This window comes from Bos javanicus, chromosome 20 (assembly GCF_032452875.1).
Source record: "Bos javanicus breed banteng chromosome 20, ARS-OSU_banteng_1.0, whole genome shotgun sequence".
NCBI classification, from domain to species: Eukaryota; Metazoa; Chordata; class Mammalia; order Artiodactyla; family Bovidae; genus Bos; species Bos javanicus.
Window position 1 is genome coordinate 22,906,773 of NC_083887.1, and position 24,557 is coordinate 22,931,329.

The 24,557-nt window shown below is 42.3% G+C and overlaps 1 protein-coding gene across 5 annotated transcripts in view; it reads left to right on the top strand.

The window, feature by feature from the left end:
- ANKRD55 (ankyrin repeat domain 55) overlaps positions 1–24,557 on the top strand; it is a 110,191-nt gene that overhangs the window by 29,528 nt on the left and 56,106 nt on the right. For all 5 annotated transcript variants that reach the window (XM_061393494.1, XM_061393491.1, XM_061393490.1 and 2 more), the window contains exons 3-5: positions 4,300–4,422; positions 11,285–11,415; positions 14,464–14,573. In XM_061393494.1, the coding sequence (XP_061249478.1) occupies positions 4,300–4,422; positions 11,285–11,415; positions 14,464–14,573 (364 nt within the window). The remainder of the gene's footprint in view (positions 1–4,299; positions 4,423–11,284; positions 11,416–14,463; positions 14,574–24,557) is intronic.

The window sequence follows — 24,557 nt, forward strand, 5'->3', positions numbered from 1 at the left end:
GTTACTAGACTATTATTACTACAGCCAGAGACCTACTAGTTGATTGTCATGTTGTTAATTCCTATAGCGTTAACTGCCCAACTACTAAAGTCTATGTGCTTTTCTAATGTGCCACCACTAAAAACCTTTTGTCAGTTAAACTCTTTCAGTGATTAAAAAGAAAAACAAATACATGAAATCTGTGCAAAAAACTTAAGCAAAAACAAGATATGTATTGGTTCATGTAAATGTTCCCAAAATGGTGCTGGCTTAAGGTATGGCTTGATTCAGGGATTTAAACAATGTCACCAGGTATCAACTATTTTCTTCTCTTAGAGCTCTTCTCTTCTCTTGTCTTCATTCTTAGGCCCTCCATCCATGAGATGTCCCCCATAACTCCTGGCTTCAGGGGTGGTAGAACAAAACTTGCTCCCAGCAATCCCAAAATATCCCACGGGCTTTCTTGGGCTCTGACTGGGGCACATCCCTGAACCAGTCTCTGTGGCCAGGATAGTGCTGGTGTTGATTGGCTTAGTTCAGTCCCATGTGCCAGCCCTGAGCAACTGGTTAACTCCATGGGCTGAAAGAGGAGAGGAGATAGTCCATAGAGGATAATAAGGTTAAGGTCACCAGCAGGGTATGTTGAGGAACAAAAACTACAAGTTCGGGCTTCCCTTGCAGTCTGCTGGTTAAGAATCCCCCTTGGAATACAGGGAAGACGGATTTGTTCCCTTGTCTGGGAACATGCTTCGGGACAACTGGGCCCATGTGCCACAACTACCGAACCTGCACTCTAGAACCCACAAGCTGCAGACGCTGAGCCCCCAGGCAGCAGCTAACTGAAACCCGCATGGCTAGAGCCCGTGCTGTACAAGAGAATCCACTGCAATGAGAAGCCCGCGCACTACAACTGGAGAGTAGCCCCTGCTCTCTGCAGCTAGAGAAAGCCCTCGCACGGCAGTGAAGACCCAGGGCAGCCGAAAATTAACAACAACAAAAAAACACTACAGGCTCAAAGTGAAAGTGTTAGTCACTCAGTAGTGTCAGACTCTTTGCAACCCCATGGACTGTAGCCCACCAGGCTCCTCCGTCCTTGGGATTTTCCAGGCAAGAATACTGAAGCGGGTTGCCATTTCCTTCTCCCGGGTATCTTCCCGACCCAGGGATCGAACCTGGGTCTCCCAAATTGCAGGCAGATTCTTTACCATCTGAGCCACCAGACAGGTTCAACCACCATTCAGTTAGTTCAACCGAATATTTTATGGACTAAAAGATATTACCTTTAGTTTATCTCTATTAAATACAATGTTGTTAGAATCCTTCTGGTAAATTATTTGGAATTCTATTCTATCAGGCAATGCATTCCTTGTTTCTCTCAGCTATGTGTACATAACAGTGTGATGAATGTGCCTTTCAGATTTCATTACACTCAGTGATGAGTACACATTTATGTATCACATTTATACATGTGATATAAACAGGTTATAAACACCATGTATCTCAGGCCACCACCATGACCTTCCTTTGGAAGTGACATCTCCAGCATCTTTGGTATCAAGTCGTACAACCTGACACCAGGCCCATCTTTATGCTTAAGTGTTGGCCCTGTTTCTTGTGTCCAGAGATATTATGAACGATCCTCACATAATGTCTGTGCTCCTGGGAGGGCTTCTAGTAGAGAGTGAATGTTCTATGCAATCTATGCATCCTTCATCTAGCCATCATCAGAAAGACCTTTTTCTTTACATCCCCCAGATTCCAAATGTTCTTGAAACATTCACACTCTCAAGAAAAAGCAGTAACAGTAGTAGTAGCCGAGTATATACAGCATTTACAACACACTATGCCCTGTTCTTGGAGAAGGCAATGGCAACCCACTCCAGTACTCTTGCCCGGAAAATCCCATGGACAGAGGAGCCTGGTAGGCTGCAATCCATGGGGTCACGACTTCACTTTCACTTTTCACTTTCATGCATTGGAGGAGGAAATGGCAACCCACTCCAGTGTTCTTGCCTGGAGAATCCCAGGGATGGGGGAGCCTGGTGGGCTGCCGTCTATGGGGTCACACAGAGTTGGACACGACTGAAGTGACTTAGCAGCATGCCCTGTTCTAAAAGCATATAGGGTTAAATATTAACTCATTTATTCCTCACAGCAACCTTATGAGGTACATGGTTATTATCATCATCATCTCCATCTTGAAGACAAGGAAACTAAAACCCAGAGAGTGTAACTGGCCCAAATTTACACAGCTGGTTAGTACAAACCAGGAATTGAACCCCACTGTTGCAGATCCAGAGTCCTTACACTTACACAGAAGTGGCACTTGCCTTTCACATCCGTCACCACTCAGTCCTAGGCTTCAGTCAAATGTGAGTTGGCTTTGAAAGCAGCTCCTACAGTAACAAATCTGCCATGGTTAAATTAGGGAGCAGCTACTCACTTCACAAGGCAGTTTGTTGTCGCAAGCGAATCATTTTTAGTGACAAGCTTCTCCTGGAACAGGTCAGCTGGTTAAAAAGTCATTAGTGACTTCCCAGAAGTACTGGGACAAGGAAACCAAGCCAAAGGTTTAGGACCACTGCCAGCTAAAGATCCATTAGAACTATAAAGTGTCTCTAGCATAACGTCTACATTAGTAGAAAAACACAATTTTAAGAACTTTTCTAATACATGTATATTTTCCCTGAACCATGACCACGTGTGGGAGATATGAAGTAGGGGGCCTCGGCACAGCACTTCACAAGAGGTGTCCTCATAAACAAAACTTCTCTCTCAGCCCTTCCATTGCTTCCCTGGGGTCACGACCCACAGTTCTCTTGTCACTTTTGGCAACACTATTAGTTGGTTCAAACATGCAAAAAAGGTATAATCCAAATGGCTAAGAAGAGGAGGAGAAAGAGATGGGGCATTTCCTCTTGCCCTCCCCTAGTACAGAGTCTAGCAGCAGCTGCTTCTCTTTCAGCAGGAGGGTCCTTTCCCCAGAACCAGACTTCACTGGCCTCACAGGTAAAGAATCTGCCTGCTAGCTCAGGGGATGCAAGAGATGAGGTTCAGTCCCTGAATCAGGAAGATCCTTTGGAGGACGAAGTGACAACCTACTCCAGTATTCTTGCCTGGAAAACTCCCTGGAGAGAGGAGCCTGGCGGGCTACAGTCCATGGGACCACAAAGAATTGGACACAACCGGGCAACTGAGCACACATCAAATTCAAAGGAGATGCATATAGCTCTGTTTCTGTTAATTAAAAAACTTTTATTAGAATACAATTGCTTTACAATATTGTGTAAGTTTCTTCTATACAGCAGAGTGAATCAGCTATATGCATACATATATCCCCTCTTTTGTGGATTCCCTCCCCATTTAGGTCACCACAGAGCACTGAGTACAGTTCCCTGTGCTCTACAGTAGGTTCTCATCTCATTAGTTATCCATTTTATACATAGCATCAATAGTGTATACGTGTGAATCTCAGTCTCCCCATTCATCCTCCACCCCCTCTCCCCATTGGTGTCTGTACATTTGCTCCCTATGTTTGTGTGATGTAGCTCTGTTTCTTTTGGATTCACCATGTCATGAAACCCCAGACGGTTCAAATGAAGGGCTTTTGTGAAGGGACTGCATGCAGAGATGAGGCAGGATAGAAAGGACAATGTTTGTTACCACTGGGAGCCCAGTGAGGTCTGGTTCTGGGGAAAGGACCCTCCTGCGGAAAGAGAAGCAGCTGCTGCCAAACTCTGTACTAGGGGAAGGCAAGAGGAGATGCCCGATCTCTTTCTCCTCCTCTTCTCCTGCCATTGCCGCCCCTGGACACTGAGGGCCAGGAGGCCTGGGTGATGTGCTCAGTAATGTTAGCTCGCAGGATTCAGAGCAAGAAGAAAGGGTAGAGAGCCCATCTAGAGGGCAGAGAATAAGGAGCACATTATGTCCTTCAAAGGTGGGTAAACTGAATCACTGAAAAGGAAAGTAACATATTTCAGATCAAAAAGGGAAACCCAGACCCAAGATAAAGGCTCCACTTTCCAATCTGTTCTCACTGGTTTCAAGTAGTCTGAATGCTTGGAGAGAATCATTAAATCTCAGAGGACAGCTATTCCCTCAAGCTCCTCCCCATATATGATGACGTTACAAGGCAGCCCACTGGGGCCCACCATTCTTCAGAAGTAGTTAAGTTGTGTGTGATCAGTATGACTCAGCCTTCTGCCTAGATTCGCCAGAGAGATTTTCATGAATCACTTGTGTGGGTGACCCCCTGGGTGCTGTTACTCTTTCAGTGAATTCTCTCCACATACTAAGTTTGTCTCTGTTTGATTCATGAAGGTGATTCATCTGAAGAAGTTGACCTGACCATGGTTTATCAGGCAGCGTCTAATGGAGATGTCAGTGCTCTGACTGCTGTGATTCGGGAAGACCCTTCCATCCTAGAATGCTGTGACAGTGAAGGTGAGCTATTTATTCATTTTGGATCCTACAGAATATCCTGATCTGTCCTTTCAGAAACGGCCTCCAGAGGTGAGCAATGTTAATAAAATGATATTTGAAAGGCTACTTTGATACTGAAGGGTCAAGGAATATCCTGCCTGTAACCATGTACAGTTCCCTCAGTATTTCATTTAATGAGAATCATGAACACAAATCTTCAAACTCTTTTATATCAACTCTTCTCATAAAGCTGTTCAGTCTGAGTTTGTTTTCAACTTCTTTGTATGAGTGACAAAAGTAGATAGGCCAAGTAGATGACATTAGAAGAAGTATATGAAAAGAAGAGGCTATTTTTGGTAGCAGTGGATGTTAGGGAAAGTGTGATTATTAAAGCCAGAGAGCTAGGATTTCTGCTTCTGGGAAGATGGGGCAGAAGTAGGACTTTTTTTTTTATTCTTTCTGCTAAATACAACTAAAAATCCTGAATATTGTATATAGCATAAACATAAGAACACTCTGGAAGGTAGAGAGAAAATGACAGACTAGCTAGGACCTTGAGACCCAAGGAATGACACAGTGGTGAGTTTCCTGGGCTTCCTTTTTGCCCCAAATTTCCAAGACTTAGAACTGAAGAAGCTGACAATGTAGAAATGTCAATGGACAGAGAGCAAAAAAGCCCCCAACAAAAGCCTGCCCTCTAGTCAAAGAACCAAGAAAGGGATCACGTAGCAAGACAGAAAACTTTTAGACAATAATGAGTCTACTCCACCAAACACTCCCACCAACCTCAACCCCATTCATTCTAGCAAAGACCAAGCTGGGAGCCTGCACCTCCACCTTCACCTGGTAATGAAGTCCCCACGTCGCCAACACTGAGGCAGTGTCAGGGGATTCCTTCTTCAGAATTAGGACTCTCACCACCACCCAGTAATGAAGAGTCTTGTCCCTTAGATGTCAATTAAGGCTAAGTAAGGGACTTAGACCTCTAATGTTACCTGGCACTACTGAGGTGGTGTCCCCGCTTCATTTCCCCTTTGGAGCAGTATCAGAAAAAAACAGCTAAAATAGAGGATTTAAGCAAGACTTAGGCAACTCATAATGCAATACTCCAAATGTCCAAGTTTCAAAGAAAATCACTTGACATACCAAGTATCAATAAGACCTCAAACTAAATGGGAAAAAACAATCAATAGATGCCAACACTGAGATGACAGATGTTAGAATTATCTGGCAAAGATTTTCAAGTAACCATGGAAAAATGCAAAAGCTGGAATCAAGATTGCCGGGAGAAATATCAATAACCTCAGATAGGCAGATGACACCACCCTTATGGCAGAAAGTGAAGAGGAACTAAAAAGCCTCTTGATGAAAGTGAAAGTGGAGAGTGAAAAAGTTGGCTTAAAGCTCAACATTCAGAAAACGAAGATCATGGCATCTGGTCCCATCACTTCATGGGAAATAGATGGGGAAACAGCGGAAACAATGTCAGACTTTATTTTTGGGGGCTCCAGAATCACTGCAGATGGTGATTGCAGCCATGAAATTAAGAGATGCTTACTCCTTGGAAGGAAAGTTATGACCAACCTAGATAGCATATTCAAAAGCAGAGGCATTACTTTGCCAACAAAGGTCCATCTAGTCAAGGCTATGGTTTTTCCTGTGGTCATATATGGATGTGAGAGTTGGACTGTGAAGAAGGCTGAGTGCCAAAGAATTGATGCTTTTGAACTGTGGTGTTAGGGAAGACTCTTGAGAGTCCCTTGGACTGCAAGGAGATTGAACCAGTCCATTCTGAAGGAGATCAGCCCTGGGATTTCTTTGGAAGGAATGATGCTAAAGCTGAAACTCCAGTACTTTGGCCACCTCATGCGAAGAGTTGACTCATTGGAAAAGACTGATGCTGGGAGGGATTGGGGGCAAGAGGAGAAGGGGACGACAGAGGATGAGATGGCTGGATGGCATCAGTGACTCGATGGACATGAGTCTGAGTGAACTCCAGGAGTTGGTGATGAACAGGGAGGCCTGGCGTGCTGCGATTCATGGGGTCGCAAAGAGTCGGACATGACTGAGCGACTGAACTGAAGTGATTTTTGACTATGCTGGGTCTTCACTGCTGCATGGGCTTTTCTCCAGTTGTGGCAAGAGGGCGCTATTCTGTAGGTGCAGTGCACTGGCTTCTCATTGCACTGGCTTCTCTTGCTGCTGCTCTAGAGCACAGGCTCAGTAGTTGTGGTGCATGGACTTAGTTGTTCCATAGCATGTGGGATCTTCTTGGACCAGGGATTGAACCCATGTCTCCTGCACTGGCAGGCAGATTCTTTACTACTGAGCCACCAGGAAAGCCTAAATTTTCAAGGGTTGAAATGGACTTACATTCCTAGAACAAGCCACATTTGGTCATGGTATATAATTCTTTTTTATATATTACTGAATTCTGTTTGCTGGTTTTTAAAATTTTGTATTTACTTTTTATTTTTTGACTGTACCTCACTGCATGTAGAATCTTAGTTCCCCAATCAGGGATTGAACTTGTGCCCCCTGCACTGGAAGTGCAGAGTCTTAACCACTGGACCATTAGAAAAATCCCTATTTGCTGATATTTTGCTAAGGATGTCTGTCTATATCTGTATTCATGTGGAGTATTGGTCTATAGGTTTATTTTTTATATCATCTTTGTCATATGTTGATATCAGAGTAATATTAGTTTCATAATCATAACTCAGAAAAGTTTCCTCCTCTTCTGAAAGAGACTGTGTAGAGTTGGTGTTAATTTTATTTAAAAGTTTCTCAAAGTCCCCAGTGAAATCATCTAGGCCTGATGATGTCTTTTTCTGGGAATTTTAAAATTATGAATTTAAGTTCCTTCATTGTTATAGAACTATTCAAATAATGTCCTACTGGGCGAACTGTGGTCATTTATCTTTTTTGAGGAATTGCTCCATTTCATCTAAATAGTCAAATTACATGTGTAGAGCTGTTTGCTATATTTTCTTATTATCCTTTAAATGTCTGCAGGGTTATTCATTTTTTTTTTTTTTTGCAGGGTTATTCCTGATAGTGATAACTTGGATCTCTTTCATTTTCTCTTTTGTCCTTACTGGTAGAGGTTTATAAGCTTTATTGACCTCTTCAAAGAATTAGTTTCTTGGTTCATTGATTTTCTCTAGTTTCTCTCATTTCCAACTTCTAACCCCAAAGCAGATGTATAAGTAATTCTTTAAAAAACAAATGAATGAAAAAACTACCATGGATAAATTAGGGAGCAACCACACACTTTACAAAACATTTTATTGTCATGATAAGGGAATTCTAAGCTCCTCTTAGGACAAGTCAACTGGTTAAAAAGGATTAACTACTTGCCAGAAATACTAGGATAGCGAAACCAATGATAAATTCTTGGTTATGGTTCTATAGGTCCTTGAGGCTGTCACCTCTTCCTCTCCTCCTCCTTTTTGTTTTTCTTCTCTTCCTCTTTCTTCTTCTTAGTCTTCCTCTTCATCTTTTAACTCTTTTTTCTTTCAGTTGTTCAGATTGCCTCATTGCTATTGTTCTATTTTCAACTTCACTGATCCTTTCCTCTGCTTCCTCATTCTGCTGCTGAGCTTAGCCGTTGACTTTTTAATTGTAATTATTGTATTTTTCAGTTTAAAAATTTTCCATTTGGTTCTTCTTTATATCTGTTATTTCTTTGCTGAGCCTTTCTATTTTTTGTTTGTTTGTTTGTTTCAAGCATACTTGTAATTGCTTGTTAAATAAGTTAAATAAGCAGGGTGACAATATACAGCCTTGATGTACTCCTTTTCCTATTTGGAACCAGTCTGTTGTCCCATGTCCAGTTCTAACTGTTGCTTCCTGACCTTAAAAAAAAAAAAAAAACTTGAAAAATTAAGCAATGTATCATTTTAACCAGCTAAGAAGAAAACCCACATGATCATATCAATTGATGCAGAAAAAGCATTTGACAAAATTTAGCACACATTCATTATTAAAAACTCTCAGAAAGATAGGAGTGGAGGGGATCTTCCTCAATTTGATAGATAGTATATACAAAAAACCCTAGAGCTAACGTTTTACTTACTGGTGAAAGACTGAATGCTTTACCCCTGAGATGGGCAACAAAGCAAAAAAGTTCATTCTTTCTCATATTCAACATAGCCCTGGGAGTTCTAGCCAGTGCAAAAAAGCAAGAAAAGAAAAGAAAAAAAAAAAAAAAGCATACATATTGAAAAACAAAACTGTTCCTTTCTTTGCACAACTTGATTGTCTACATAGAAAATACTAAAAAACCTATCAAAAACTCAAACTAATGAGTTGAGCAAGGTCCCAGGATACAAAATCAATATACAAAACCAAATTTATTTCTATTAATATATACTAGAAATGAACACATGGACATCAACATTAAAACCACAATACCAAGTAAAACCACTCAATAAAAAATATTTAGGTGTGAATAAAACAAAATACATTCAAGACTTACATACTCTAAACTATAAAATGCTTATGAAAGAAATCAAAGATCTAAAATAAATGGAGAGATCATGTTCATGGATTAGAAGATTCAATATAGTAAACATGAAATGCTCCCCAAATTCATATACAAGTTTAATGCAATTTCTATCAAACTCAAGTAAGACATCTTTTGTGGATATAGACAAAATTATATAAAATTTATATAGAAAGCAAAGAAACTAAGAGAGTTAAAACAATTTTGAAAAAGAAGAATGAAGTAGGGGAGTATTCAGTTCAGTCGCTCAGTTGTGTCTGACTCTTTGCGACCCCATGGACTGCAGCACGCCAGGCTTCCCTGTCCATCACCAACTCCTGGAGCTTACTCAGACTCATGTCCATTGAGTCGGTGATGCCATCCAACCATCTCATCTTCTGTCGTCCCCTTCTCCTCCTGCCCTCAATCTTTCCCAGCATCAGAGTATTTTCAAATAAGTCAGTTCTTTGCATCAGGTGGCCAAAGCTTTGGAGTTTCAGCTTCAGTATCAGTCCTTCCAATGAACACCCAGGACTGATCTCCTTTAGAATGGACTGGTTGGATCTCCTTTCAGTCCAAGGGATGCTCAAGAGTCTTCTCCAACACCACAGTTCAAAGGCATCAATTCTTCGGTGCTCAGCTTTCTTTATAGTCCAACTCTCTCATCCATACATGACCACTGGAAAAACCTTGTCTTTGACTAGACGGACCTTTGTTGGAGAAGTAATGTCTCTGCTTTTTAATATGCTGCCTAGGTTCATCATAACTTTTCTTCCAAGGAGCGAGCATCTTTTAATTTCGTGACTTCAGTCACCATCTGCAGTGATTTTGTATCACTAATCACCTCCAATAAGTGTGTGCTGTACCTGTCTGCCTAGTTGGCATTGCTTTCTAAAGATACTTCCAGATTCTGCATTGTTCAAACCAACTCAGGCTTAACCCTGCCTGTTATGTCCCAAATTATGCTGATTCCCAAGGTAGTAATAAACAAACTTTATCATCTGCACAAAATGTTTTAATCAAGCAATTACAGCAAGATTACAAAAGATTTAATAGGGTCTAAAAATACATAATTTATATTAGGCTGGCTAAAATTTCCTTCAGTTTTTAAATAAAAACTCTCTTATGTATTTTCTGCTGACTAATTCCAGACACTTTTCATCAAGTGCTGTTTTCAGTCGGTCTATTTGAGAGCAATAGAAAGTGAAAGTCAAGTCATTCAGTCATGTCCAACTCTTTGCAACCCCATGGACTGTAGCCTACCAGGCTCCTCAGTCCATGGAATTTTCCAGGCAAGAGTACTGGAGTGGGTTGCCATTTCCTTCTCCAGGAGATCTTGCCGACCCAGGGATCAAACCCAGATCTCCCATATTGCAGGCAGTCACTTTACCATCTGAGCCACCAGGGAAGCCCTGGGAGCTTTAGTTGGAATTAATTGTTTGGTTTTTCCAGGAGCTCATAATAGAGGACGTCCTTCCTATCCCACCATATACATGTCACCTTCTTTGGATGAAGACTGGCCTGTGGTGTGGTTGGTGGTGGTTCATTTCACTTGTCCCATAATCTTTTATGTTCCCACATTATTGTACAGAATCCACTTGTCATTACCCATCACAATTTGCTTCAAAAACAAAATGTTTTTGTTATGTTTAAGTAGAGGATCACATGCAGAAATACGGTCAAAAGTGTTTTTTTGCTTAACTTATGTGGAATCCAAACATCAAAGTGATTAACATAACCAAGCAGGTGCAAATGATTTTCCATACTTGATTTGGATATTTTGATATATCAGCTACCTTCTGTGTGGTATAATGTTGATAGTTCTCAGTTAATGTCTTGGTTTGATCGTTATCAGCTTCAACTGGTCTACCCAACTGTGGAACATCATACAGCAAGAAATCTCCAGCATGAAACTTCACAAAATACTTTTGACATGTTTGATCAGTCACAGCACCTTTCCCATACACTGCACAAATCTTTTTTTGAGTTTCAGTTGCGCTTTTATCTTTGTTGAAATAAAAAGCATAATATGCTGAAAATGTTGTTTTTTTCTTCCATCTTCAATATTAAAATAGCTACAAAAATTCACCAATTTTGATAATTTTTTAAAATGCACGCTGATGTGACAGCTATCACAGTACAACCAAACAATTTGTTTAGAATGAAGTTAGAAACAAGTAAGCACTACTAGAGACAGCTTATAGAAAAAAAAAAAAAATTTTGGCCAACCCAATATAAATGCAGCAAGAATCATCATCTCTCTTCAACTCAACAGCTGAATTTGTGTTGAGGGTAGTTCATCTGCAAAGAGCATAATAAATGAACAGGCAAATAAAGTTGACTCATAAATTTCACAAGCCAAACATTTTTAAAAGCTGTTGAAATGTCTCATTCCAGGATGTACACCCTTAATGCATGCGGTTTCTGGACGTCAAGTGGACACAGTGAAGCTGCTGTTGAAGATGGGAGCCAATATTAACACACAGGACGCTTACGGCCGCACGAGTCTCTGCCTGGCAACCTATCTGGTACCAACTGTATCTGTGGCGGGTGTGAAGGAGTGGGGTGGACTAGATGTGTTGTTACGGGGCCCCCACTTGCAGAAGAGTGATCTTCAATTTGTGCAGCTGGTCAATAGAAATAGAAGTTAAGAAATTTTGCCTTAATCATCTCCAGCATTTATATAATCACTTAGAATTGGTAACATGGATTTAAGTCATTTTGGATCTTCCTAATAAGCCTCTAGGAGCTTCCCTGGTGGCTCAGTGATAAAAAAAAAAAAAAAAAAAATCCGCCTGTCAATGCAGGAGATGCAGGATCGATCCATGGGTAGGGAAGATCCCCTGGAGAAGCAAATGGCAACCCACTCCAGTATTCTTGCCTAGAGAATCCCATGGACAGAGGAGCCTGACGGGTGACAGGCTATAGTCCATGGGGTTGCAAAAGAGTCAGACGTGACTAAGCAACTAAACAACGACAACAAGCAAACAGAATACACTGAAATCAAGGCACACGTCTTCTGAAATTCAAAATTTCACATTTCTTGGGCTAGATAGCCACTTAAGAGACAGGGAAGAAGTTCTCTAGATCACGGTGAGGTGAGCAGTGAGCTTAGCGAGTTGCCACCGTTGCATACTACTCTTTCTGGGAACGCATTCTACAGGGTTGCATAGGAAAGTATGCCTGCATGACAGCACGGCATTACCCTCTACTGTTGACACCACCTCTGTTGGAAGCCCAAGGCAGGGCCCCTCACTGGCTCTTCTGAGTTTCCCTGGAGGTGAGAATAGACAGCGTCTTAGCGATTACACTGTGAAGCCCGCCACTCTCTCTGGCAATGTTTGAATTAAAGTATTAAAGAGAAATTTGACAAAGGGAACATTCAGAAATTGTCTCAGTCACAGAGTCAAACTCAATATACAAATAAACTTACCATAGAGGTGTAGTCCTAGGCAAATTTCTTCACCTCTTTACACCTCTTTCCTCATTTGTAAAATGTAGTAAAAATAATACCCTAAGTTGGTCACAACTGAAGGAGAACCACATGCAGTCACCCAGCACATAGTAGTACAAAACCCAGTTTTTTGGTTCTAAATAATGACCGTGAGATTCAGATGTAGTCAATAGTTCTCTGATTTCTTTTCTGAGGAAGAAAAAAAGAAAACCACATACATAGTTCCACGGACTGTTGCAAAATGATAAAAATGCTTAAAATCCTCCTCCATCAGAAGATTTGTTTTTCAAAAGCTATAAAACTTTGGCAACTCTAAAATTTGGCAACCCTGAAATTTGTCCAGTATGCTTTTCTTTTGGTCTCCTGCTCATATTTTTCCTTTTAATCAGAGAACTTGATGATTTAGGCATTAGGAATTAAAACCAGATTTAATATCTTAGTAAACTATGACTCAAGACTGAAAACTATTTGCCTCTATTTAACACTCAGATATTATTGGTCAGGTCTACAAAGCCATATTCAATCTTAGAACCTATGAATTTTACTGTGTTTTGTTGAAAGTTTTTTTTTCTAGACTTTTCAGAACTGAAAGGTCTTATCATTAGCTTTCTTTCTTTTCCATGCATTTAGTAACATTTTTATTACTACCAGTATTGCAAGGGAAAATATTCAGTAATCTTTCTCTTGTTACTGGGTAATCTTGAGGCTTAACTATACAAGAATGGAATAAAGCAGGGAAAGAAATAGAGTTTTATTATATTATTATTCATAATCATAACTGAATTTACTTATAAGCTTATTTATAATTAGGTGGGAAACTCAAGTGATTCTGGATGAATGTTGGAGGTAGTCTCCTTGGCATGTGAGCCAAGCTCAGTTATCAGCAGGGTTGGGACAGTTACTTAAAGTATTAATGAACAGAAAGGAAGGACTAGCCTGCAGTTATATTTTCCCTTTGAAATCAGAGGGAGAGTGGAGAAATGACCCAATTTTAAGTGCTAACCAAGGAGGAGTCAAGCATCAAGATGTGGCAATATCAGGTCTCAATCCGGTGAATTTGTAGGCAACAGAGAGTTCACAGGAGAGGTCTTGGGGAATTCAGAGGTGGATAAAACAACACTGGGAACACATAAGAGGGTGCTGGTAATAGATCCATATTCGAGAACAGAAAGGGCAGTCAGTGGCTGACAGGGCCCCAGCCGTTGGAGTAGAGCTCAGTTTAGAATTCTAGGGATCAGAAAAGAGACTGACTAGAGTAACAAAGATATTATCTTTGGGGTTTCTAGAAAGAGAACTTGCAAAAGAGGATGAAGGGCCATATTTCAGATGTAGGTGAACTGAGGCATAGAGTGAAGTCTGGGACATAAAGACTTAGGGACTTCTGTGGTGGTCCAGTGGTTAAGAATCCTCCTGCCAAATCAGAGGACACAGATTCAATCCCTGGTGTGGGAAGATTCCACGTGCTGATGGGCAACTAAGCCCATGCACCACAACTGCTGAGTCCAAGCTCCACCACTGCTGAAGCCCTCCCACTCTGGACCCCATGCTCCACAGCAAGAGAAGCCACCTCACTGAGAAGCCTGCACACTGTAGCTAGAGAGTAGCCCCCCTCGCTGCAACTAGAGAAGCCCTTGTGCAGCAACAGAGACCCAGGGAAGCCAAAAATAAATACATTAAATTAAATAATGACGTAGGAGCCCAGTTTTGAAATCAGACAATGGCATCCAGTTTTGGAATTAGCATGATTTGAAGTTAAGCCCAAAAGGGTCTAGAGTTGACTAATCATCCTCATCACTTGCCACCTTTGGCTCTGGAAACTGAGTATAAAAGGGGAATGAATCTCAGCGAGTGGCCCTAGAATTGGGAAGACAGAGGCAGAAGACTCTAGGGTCCATCTGCCCCAGATGTCCTCCAGAAAACTCAAGAATCCACATCTCAAGACCTTCAGTCCTCTGCTGTCTGAATGGGAGGTATGGGCCTTAACCAACCACTTCAGGTCAAATAGAATATGTTTTTAGCCAAACCAAAAGAAGAGAGGGAAAGAAAACTGGAGAAAGTTTGTTGGACTCTGTTACTATGTCATGCGGGATTGTGTTATATAACATTGCTTTTGCTCTTCCAGGGATGGCTGGAAGGCTGTGTGAGTCTACTCAGAAATGGTGCCAAGCACAATATCCCAGATAAAAATGGCCGTCTGCCACTGCACGCTGCCACCGCTGAGCCCGACGTGAGGTACGTCTGTAGCCAGGTTCACACGACGTTCAAACCGGGATGCATCCAAGTTGGATTAGAGGCTCACCTAATCCAACCCTTGTAGCAAATAAAAACAAAATCTATCCATTTCTTTGGCATTTGCAGCACACAGGACCACATCTCAGTGAATCAAAATAGCCTGGAATAATCTCAACTCTAATATCACTCTCAATTTGACTTTGATAAAACCCTTTTCTCCTAGTCTCTGATTTAATAAGAAATGCTATGTGTCACCATCTGAATTTGTATATTCATTCACTCAGTCAGCCAATGATTAATTCAATATTTATTGCATGCTTAGAGTGATTATTATGGACCAAGCATTGCTCTAGGCCCTAGATTCCCACTTGAGCAAGACAGTGGCTCTGACTTCACAGATCTTACTTTTGGGTGAAGGAGTTAAGTGACACACTAGCAAACAAATAAATAGTATAATTTCAAGTAGTGATGAGGGCTATGATGGAAATCAAACAAGGTAAGAGAACATTACTGCCTGAACTCAGAGTCATGCCAACATTTAAGGGCGGTGTCAGCTACAAATTGGCACTTGTCACTGGCACTTGCCATCTATCTCTGGGTATTTCCCAACTGGCACTAGTGATAAAGAATCCACCTGCCAATGTAGGAGATGCAAAAGATGAGGGTTTTATCCCTAGGTCAGGAATATCCCCTGGAGTAGGAAATGGCAACTCGCTTCAGTATTCTTGCCTAGAAAATTCCATGGACAGAGGAGCCTGGTGGGCTACAATCCATGGGGTCACAAAGAGTTGGACATGACTGAGTAACTGAGCACACATCTACCTCTATAAAGATTAAATCATGTGCTGCTATAGCTGCTGATTTTCAAATCCCAACCCCACCCCTCTCCCACCCACCCCTTACCTCCCCACAACCAGGAAAGGAGTTCAGGAGTCCAGAGCAGAAATGAGACATGTTGTGCTCAGGGGAAAACCGGCAGAACAGGTCTTCAGATGGTTAGATATTTTCAGGAGGCAATGTTATGAGCCCAGTTCTTATATCTTCTCATATCTAGAAAAGCACTAAAATCCTCCATGGCGATGACTGCTCCTTGTGACTAGCAAAAGCTTCATGAGACTGGAATAAACCTTCTGGAAAAATGAGCACTGGACTGCATATATTCCCCCCTCCCCAAAATCTTGTATATACGCTGACCTTCCCCGCTTCTTTTCTGGAGTAGTTTCTCAGAGCTACCTGAGTTCTCCCCAGCTGCAGTCCTCATTTGGCCCCCAAATAAAACTTAATTCACAAGTCTCATGTTGTGCATTTTTTTAAGTCAACAGCTGGAAGGAGGCAAAGATCCAGCAAAGGAGGCTGAGAGGGCAGGGGGGAACCAGTGGGTTAGCAGGAAAACCAGGAGTGTGTGATCCTGGAGGCCATGCAAAGGAAAGTCCTCACATAGTTACTTTCTTGTAAGATGATTGTGCAACAAAGGAAAAAGCTTTGCCGGACAGTCCTCTGTACTGAGTGGCCTGGATCCCCAATCTTTCAAAAGCCCCTCCTAGCAGCTTGATAACAAAGTTTCCCAGTATGGAATCAGCAACACTCCAGGCAGTTCCTGAACCTTTGCTGACAGAGCAGACCTCTGACAGGAATTTCATATCCCAGAGCTAGGCAGTAGGCCAGCATCGCAGGGGCTGCCTTCTGCTGTCTCCTCCACACCCTGTGTCCAGAAGTAAACTGAAGCCTGTGGGGGTTGAGGAGACCAAAGCCCCTTCCAGGTTGAGAGGTGATAGGGTTTCTTCATTTCAGTCTGGTTTACACTAAAGTAAGAGGACTTGGGAAATTCCAGGACTATTCCCAACCAAGTCTTGCCTCTTATTATCATTGGATCATATCCAGCAATAATAAAAAACTAAGATTTACTCAAAGCCCAACAAAACAAGGCAGTTTAGAGAAGAAACAGCAAGGCCAGAGCTAACAATCTGTGGACATCAGAAAAAGATGACTACCTTTTGATGAAAAAAGAATGACTTTTCCAGACAACCCACAAAAATATTTAGTCACAAAAAAACTGTTTTCCCAAGAGTGTGTGTGTTAATCACATCTGCAACCCCGTGGACTGTAGACTGCCAGGCTCCTCTGTCAATGGGATTTTTCAGGCAAGAATACTGGATTGTGTAGCCATTCCCTTCTCCAGGGGATATTTCCCAAGCAGGGATCGAACCCCGGGTCTCCTGCATTGCAAGCAGATTCTTTACCATCTGAGCCATCATTTTAAAGACTACTCTGCATTGATTTACTCCACTTAGGTGCCTTTTACCTATCTCACTCAGAGCAGTCATTTCAAAATCTACATAACTAATTTTGGAAAATGAACACCTGCTTTAGTTATGGTAATCATAGCTGTTGTAAAAAATAAACCCCAAGACTTCAGTGTATATATATATATATATTTTTTTTTTTTTGGCTGTGCTGGGTCTCTATTGTTGCACATTAACTTTCTCTAGTTGAGGTGAGCAGGGACTACACTCTAGTTGCGGTTCAGGGCTTGTTATCATAGTGGTTCCTCTTGTTTCGGAGGATAAGCTCTAAGGTACAGGCTCAGTAGTTGTGGCTCATGGGCTTAGTTGCTCTGCGATATGTGGAATGTTTCTGGACCAGAGATCGAACCCATGTCCCCTGCTTTGGCAGGTGGATTCTTAACCGCTAGACCACCAGGGAAAGGGAAAGTGAAAGTGTTGGTGGCTCAGTTGTGTCCAATTCTTTTTTTTTTTTTTTTAAACTTTATATAATTGTATTAGTTTTGCCAAATGTCAAAATGAATCCGCCACAGGTATACATGTGTTCCCCATCCTAGATGGGGTCTAATTCTTTGTGACCCCATGGACTGTAGCCCACCAGGCTCCTCTGTCCATGGAATTCTCCAGGCAAGCATACTGGAGTGGGTTGCCATTTCCTACTCCGGGGGATCTTCCTGACCCAGGGATTGAACCTGAGTCTCCTACATTATAGGCAGATTCTTTACCATCTGAGCCACCATAGAAGCCTTGCTGCTGCTGCTGCTAAGTCGCTCAGTCGTGTCCGACTCTGTACGACCCCATAGACGGAAGCCAACCAGGCTCCCCCATCCCTGGGATTCTCCAGGCAAGAACACTGGAGTGGGTTGCCATCTCCTTCTCCAATGCATGAAAGTAAAAAGTGAAAGCATTTTAACGTAATGTAAGTTTATTCCAATGTAGGTTTCCTGGACTGGGAGCAGGGGAGGTGGCTCCCCTCCACAGATGATTCAGAGATGCCAGCTTGTGGCTTCATTATTTCCTAGGATCACAGAATCCTTTTGTTCAGCCTGCAGACAGGGTAAGAGGAGAGTAGACAAGCCTCACTTATTTCTTTAAAATCTCAGCCTGTAAATGACACAGTTCACTTCTGCTCACATTCCATTAATAAGGATGAGTCATTCGGCCAGAAGGAGCACTAGGGAACATAGTCCCTGACCAAGAAAGAATCCACATCCTGGCAATGACTCCAATCCAAGAAAGGGGGACAAGAATTTTGGTGCGAAGCTGGCTCTGCCATTAAACTATTGCACCTGATGCGTGAACTAAGCCTTTGCATCAAAATCCTCAATTTGGTCAATAGAGTAGGCTTATCATCTGAAATCACTGCAATAATATATTCAAAAACAATCTAAGCATACTTCCTCTTTTGTGGATTTGTCAGACTAGTTCTTATTATGACTCTAGACTCTCTAGGACTTACATTACATCACTGTAATTGGGAGAACACAGAGCTGTGGTTTCCCCTTCTCATGAAACTGTCCCAAATGACCCAATCACCACCTTTGGAAGAGCTGAAGCCAAAAAAATAAAATTTTCTTTGTACTAATAATATAGTTTTATTGTCCTAGATGGACAGTTTGCTGATTCTGGAAGATAAAATCTGCTTTAATTATGGTAATGCTAGCTGCTGTAAGTAGTAAAACCCAAAGGGTAAGATTAAATGTTCCAAAACCAAAATTAGCATTTCTGATAAATGTTATCCAAAAATGAATTGGGTTAAACCTTAACAACTATTGAGAGAAGAAAATTATACAATGTAAGAGTTGTGAATTAAGTTTTATTTGGGGCAAAATGAGGACTATAGCCCAGGAGATAGCATTTCAGATAGCTCTGAGAAACTACTGCAAAGAGGTAGAGGGAAGGTCAGTGTCTATGTGATTTTGGTGAAGGGGGAGTACATACATTAACCACGTATTTTTGCAGAAGGTTACTGCAAGTCATGAGAAGCAGTTGTTATCCTGAAAGATTTTAGTGCTTTTCTAGATATGAAGAGATGTAAGAATTGGGCTCATAAAACCTTCTTCTGAAAATATCTAACTCCATGCAGGCCTATTCTGCCAGTTTTTTTTTTCCCCAGAGCACGGGGTGGCTCATTCCTGATCTCCACCCTGAACCCCTTTCAGGGGGTTAAGTCAGCAATCTCAGCAGTTTGGACTGAATCTTTGTAGAGGAAGATGGCAAGGGCCAATCTTTAGTTTTGTACAACCGATATAACAAATCAGCTGACTTTGTTACCTAGAGAACATTTCAAAACTAGCTTGATTGAAAGGATTTCTTATGGAATTACATTGCTTAAAACTAGATACTTTTATCATTGTTTTATTGAGAAATCTTATGGCTGTGGAAGAGTTTGATAACATCTGCTTTAAATGTTTCAAGGCAACACTAACCAAGCCAAAGAACTTGGGCTTGAACATAGCCCAAGAACATAGCCCATTTATGTGTCTGCTTGAACTCAGAATCACTTTCTAAGAAAAAATCTTAGTCTGCCTTACAGGCACTTTTTAATTCTAAAATAATAATGCAGAAGGGAGTGACCTTCCATTAAGTCATATAAATCTGTTCAACTATTTAATTTTCTAAATGGATACAACTTTAGGCCAGCTTGTCTGACCATTGAAGCATAGAGGTCTATAGTTATAACAAGCATGATGATGACAAGCAACACTGATTATTTATCATGTTCTGAGCAAAATTCTGAGGACTTTCTATGTGCTATCTCATCTAACCTTTACCACACCTCTGCTGCTGCTGCTAAGTCACTTCAGTCATGTCTGACTCTGTGCGACCCCATAGATGGCAGCCTACCAGGCTCCCCCGTCCCTGGGATTCTCCAGGCAAGAACACTGGAGTGGGTTGCCATTTCCTTCTCCAATGCATGAAAGTGAAAAGTGAAAGTGAAGTCGCTCAGTCATGTCCGACTCTTAGCAACCCCATGGACTGCAGCCTACCAGGCTCCTCCGTCCATGGGATTTCCAGGCAAGAGTACTGGAGTGGGGTGCCATTGCCTTCTCCGTTACCACACCTCTATGTGGTAGGCAATATTTCTATCCCCATTTTACAGAGAAAACTAAGGCATCAAGAAGACAACTAATTGCCTAATGCTTGTGTGAAGATAAGTAACCTGCCCAACGGATCTGCTGTGCTCCTGGAGTCCACTGCTGTGGATCCTGTTGAATTCATTTTAATGGCCACACTTTGTCATTAAGCCCTCAGTCTACCCTGAGAGGCCTTATGCGAAATAGTCTTATGGGACTTCCCTGGTAGTCCAGTAAATAAGATTCCACTCTTCCAGTGCAGGAGACACAGGTTCAATCCTTGGTCCAAGAAGTTCTGCATACCATGTAGTCAAAACAAAAAAAGAAACAGCCTTACAGAACTCCTTTTTGTCTGATTGTCAGGAAATATTTTGTTCTGTGTCCAAAAACAATCTTTTCAGAAAAACCACACAAGAAAAATTTCTACTAAAGAGGAATTCCTGTGCTTCTTCCAATGAATTATTTTTACTATGTGGACACTGTGACTTACGATCAGGTTTCTCTCTTTATATATTTAGAAAACTCAAAACCCAATTTGTGTCTCACCTCTGGCATGCTCATAGGACCATAATTATGTGTGCTCTATCCTGCCCTCGTTTTCTCTCTGCCTACTTTCCTCTTGTGATCTTGTCTTACTATATGTATCTGAAAACCACCTAAAATCCTTTTTTTGGATGGAGGTAAAGGGTGGGCAGGAGTGCCAGCCCAGGCGTCAGACTGGCTGAGGATGAATCTGGCTCCATCTCTTATAGACACGATTATCTTGGGCAAGTTAACATATTAAGGTCCAGCTTCCTGTTTTAGAAAGTAGGAGTAATACAGTACTTACCTCCTAGGTAAGGAGGCAGAGGTAAACGAGAAAATATGTGAGAAAGCACTGAACAGCATCAACTGTCAGTGTTCACTGAGCGTTAGCGATGATGATGAGAGTGAGGATATTGATGATGATGAAAGACAGAAATAAAAAGGTGCAATTGATCAGCACTAAAGAATGAAACCCCGATACCGCCACTTACCAGCCTTCACCCTGGCCTTTTCCACCTTAGCACACACAGGTCCACAAAAAATACAACCACACAGGTACATGTACACACAGTCCTGTACTCACTGACAGGAGCACACGTTTCCGGTGAATTCATCAGGGTATGAACAGCACTCCCGTTTGTTTTAACCTTGGGACGTAGAGCATTGCAAGATTTTAGAACCCAGTGGACATTAAACTCAACCATTAGCTCCTCTGGAACTCCCTTCTCTGCCTTTGTCAGTGTACATACATGTATATTTTCCCTCTAATCATAAGCATATGTGCTGGCCACATTGTGGACTTGTACTCAGGCACTCAGACTCCTTTTAAAATCTACTCACCCCTAGATTTCCAAACAGCACACACTCCTTCCACTCGGTGCTTGCTGGAGACTATTTAGGGTGAAGTCTCAAACTGAAGCAGCTTGTAAACTAGCCAAGGGGACACTTCAATTAGCCCTTTGCCTCCAGAGAGATTTTGGTTCTCTGATGGAAACAACTCGCTAGCAAACCAACCAGTCAATGTGCAGCCTTAGCCAAGCGATAGCTCAGTGGGGAGTCTAAGCTCCTGCAGGGAGGAAGGACCTATCATTAAGAACACGAGGGCACGCTGGATGGACAAAAGCAAAGGAGCACAAGTTTCATCTCATGTGTTTCCTTCCTGCTTTGAATACTCCACTCCTCAGCAGGTCTGAATTTTCTCCCTTTCAGCTCGCCATGGCTCTTCTTGCTTCCTTGGCTAGGACATTCAGAGGGCGCCGATGTGAAAGAAGGGGCATGATCATTAACAAAGCTGCAAAGAGCATGCAGTTCTGTTTGTACAATGTTGTGCATGCTAGAGTTGGAAGGCAAGCAGCGATTTCCTCTGAAAGCAGTCACAGGGCTCTCTGAAAGTCATTTTCATCGTCTCCATGGTTACCAGCATTTTTTTTTTTTTTCCTTGCCAAAGTGCCGGCAGCTCTGCCTCTTTTTATTCTCTTGATTGCAGCTAGAGGGAGGAAGGAAATCATTTCTTCGGGGTCCTGCTCTCTAGTTTCTAGATGATGCATCCTAATCTGCAGTGGATATTTCATGGCAGCTTACTCCCACCACTGGGCAGATTCCAGGACAAGAGCAGACGGCAGCCTTGGGGACCCTTTTCCTCAGTCATCCCCAGGCTGAGCCAGCTTCAGGACTGTGAGACCAAGGGGCCAGCAAAACAGAGACGCTCCAGGAGACAAGCCTCCCTTCTTTCCAGGATACTTCTAACTGAGCTCTCCCTGGCCAACAAGTCACCTCATGGCAATCAGGGGACCCCAAGATATAAGGGGTAGGACCTTTTTGTAATAAGAAATCAATCATTATATAGAATTTATTATAGTATATAAAGTCCATTCTAAGAGCCTTATGGGCATTGACTCATTTACAGTTACAACAGATATTTAGAAAAGAGGTGTTATGTTTATTTTGCAGGTAGGAAAATGTGCGCACTGAGAGTTTCCTAACGAGTCCAAGGTCTGGCTGATTGGTGAGGGAGCAGGGGATCTCACAGAGGCAGTCTGGCCCCAGCCTCTGTGCTCTCGTCACCCCCACTCTGCCTGTCTGCTGGGACCTGGGTCTGCTGTCCTGACAGCTGGGAGGAGGTGGGCCTGATGCTGTGGCTGGAGATCTGAGAGACGGACAGAGTTTTAGCTAGTGGTAATAGATGGACTTGGGGGTTATGGGATAAATACTCCTGGGTCAGCTTAGCACATAACAGGAGCGCTAAGAAAACAAAACTAAGAGGTCTGCAAGCCCACTGGTCATTAAGACAGATGTGGGACAAGTGTTTTGCAGACTGCCTCTGAACCACGGAACAGTATAGAAGCACCAGGCTGAAACCAGACACCTGGGTTCTGTCCAAGCTGGATAACCAAGGCAATGTGTGCTGGCCTTGGCAAGCAATATAGTGCACTGGGTCATTTGTTCTCATAAAATGGGAGAGAGAGAGAGAGAATACTCATCTATAAATCTGTACCAGCTTTAAGATTGATGAGTCTTAGTGACTTAGGAATCAAATGGAAGCAAGCGGAATACATTTGCATATATCACTCAGAGTCATGACAGGGAAAACATGAAATAGGGATGACTAAGAAAGTTTAATGAAAGACTATTTGAAATTAGGGCTTCCCTAGTGACTCAGATGATAAAGAATCTGCCTGCAATGCAGGAAACCCGGGTTCAATCTCCAAGATCCCTTGGAGAAGCGAATGGTGTATTCTTGCCTGGAGAATTCCATGAACAGAGGAACCTGAAGTGCTACAGTCCATGGGGTCACAAAGAGCTGGACACGACTGAGTGAGTAACACATTTGAAATCAACTAACAAGAGATGGTGACAATCTCCACCCCACTCTCCTCCTAACGCAGGAAAATGTTTCACCCTGAGCTCACAAGAGGTGAGGAAGGAAGCTCTTACTGGAAACTGTGTTGTAGTTGTAATTGGAGTGCAGGAGAGGGGCCACCTGGCAGGAGCCCAGGCCTTTTGTAGAGGAAAAACAGTCCTTGGCAGAAAGGGAAGTGGCTCCTCTCCTTCCTCCTGCAGGTTCTCCCACTGACCAAACCCAATGGAAGTCAGAGGGCAGGAGACCTGCATGATGACATTGTTGGAGGTCAGCCTTCAAAGCAGGAATCTGCAGGGCAGAGGCTGGATCTGAGAGGCAAACAGAAATATCCAGGATAGAGCTCACCCCGTGATCTTTGGAGGCTCACCCAGGATGTGAGAAGAGTTCTTGATCTCCCCACCCCCATTCCCATCTGGGTAGAGTTCACTTCTCCCAGTGTGATCACGCTGCTCTGGAGCAGCCCCAGAAAAGCCTGTCTCACTGCAGATGATCTCAGTCTGCTCAGGGTCAGCCAAGGATAACCAGACTGGACACAACTAACCTCCTGCTCCTTCTCACTCTCCTTCACTCAGCACTTACACCAGATGTACCCTAGACATCAGACCAGGGCCATCAATGAGACACAGAGAGAGAGAGGAAGGGAAGAGAAGAGAGAACGGGGGAGGGGAGGAGAAAGGAGGAGAGAGAAAGAGAAAAAGAAAGAGAGAAAGAAAGATAATCACCAGTTACCCTCCCCTCATAAAGAAGCTGTAAAGGAAAACATAAAAAACAATGTTAACTATAATGCAATTATTTTTGTAGCATCTTCCCACCTGATGGAAGAATTCTAGAATTCAGAAAGGATATGGCACATTTATTTTATCAATATAGTAAAGTAAAAAAAAATAATAATAAAGGTACAGATATATTCACTCATAAAAAATAATAAAAATAAATATGCCATTTTCAGTCATAGCCACTGTTCCTTTAAAATCTGTATACTAGGATCTGTATACTTTAAAATCTGTATACTTTACACCTGTTGCATTATTTAACTCTCACCACCACCATCACTGTTATTATCCTTTTTACAGCAGTGAGGACCAGAAGCTCAGAAAGGTCATACAGTGGTGAAACCAGATTTAAATCACAGCATTGTCCTGGCTCCCCCAAAACAGTGATAAGACTAGATTTAACACAAGGAGCCCAGTCCGTTGCTCTGTGATGACCTAGAGGGGTGGGTGAGGGGAGGGAAGGAGAC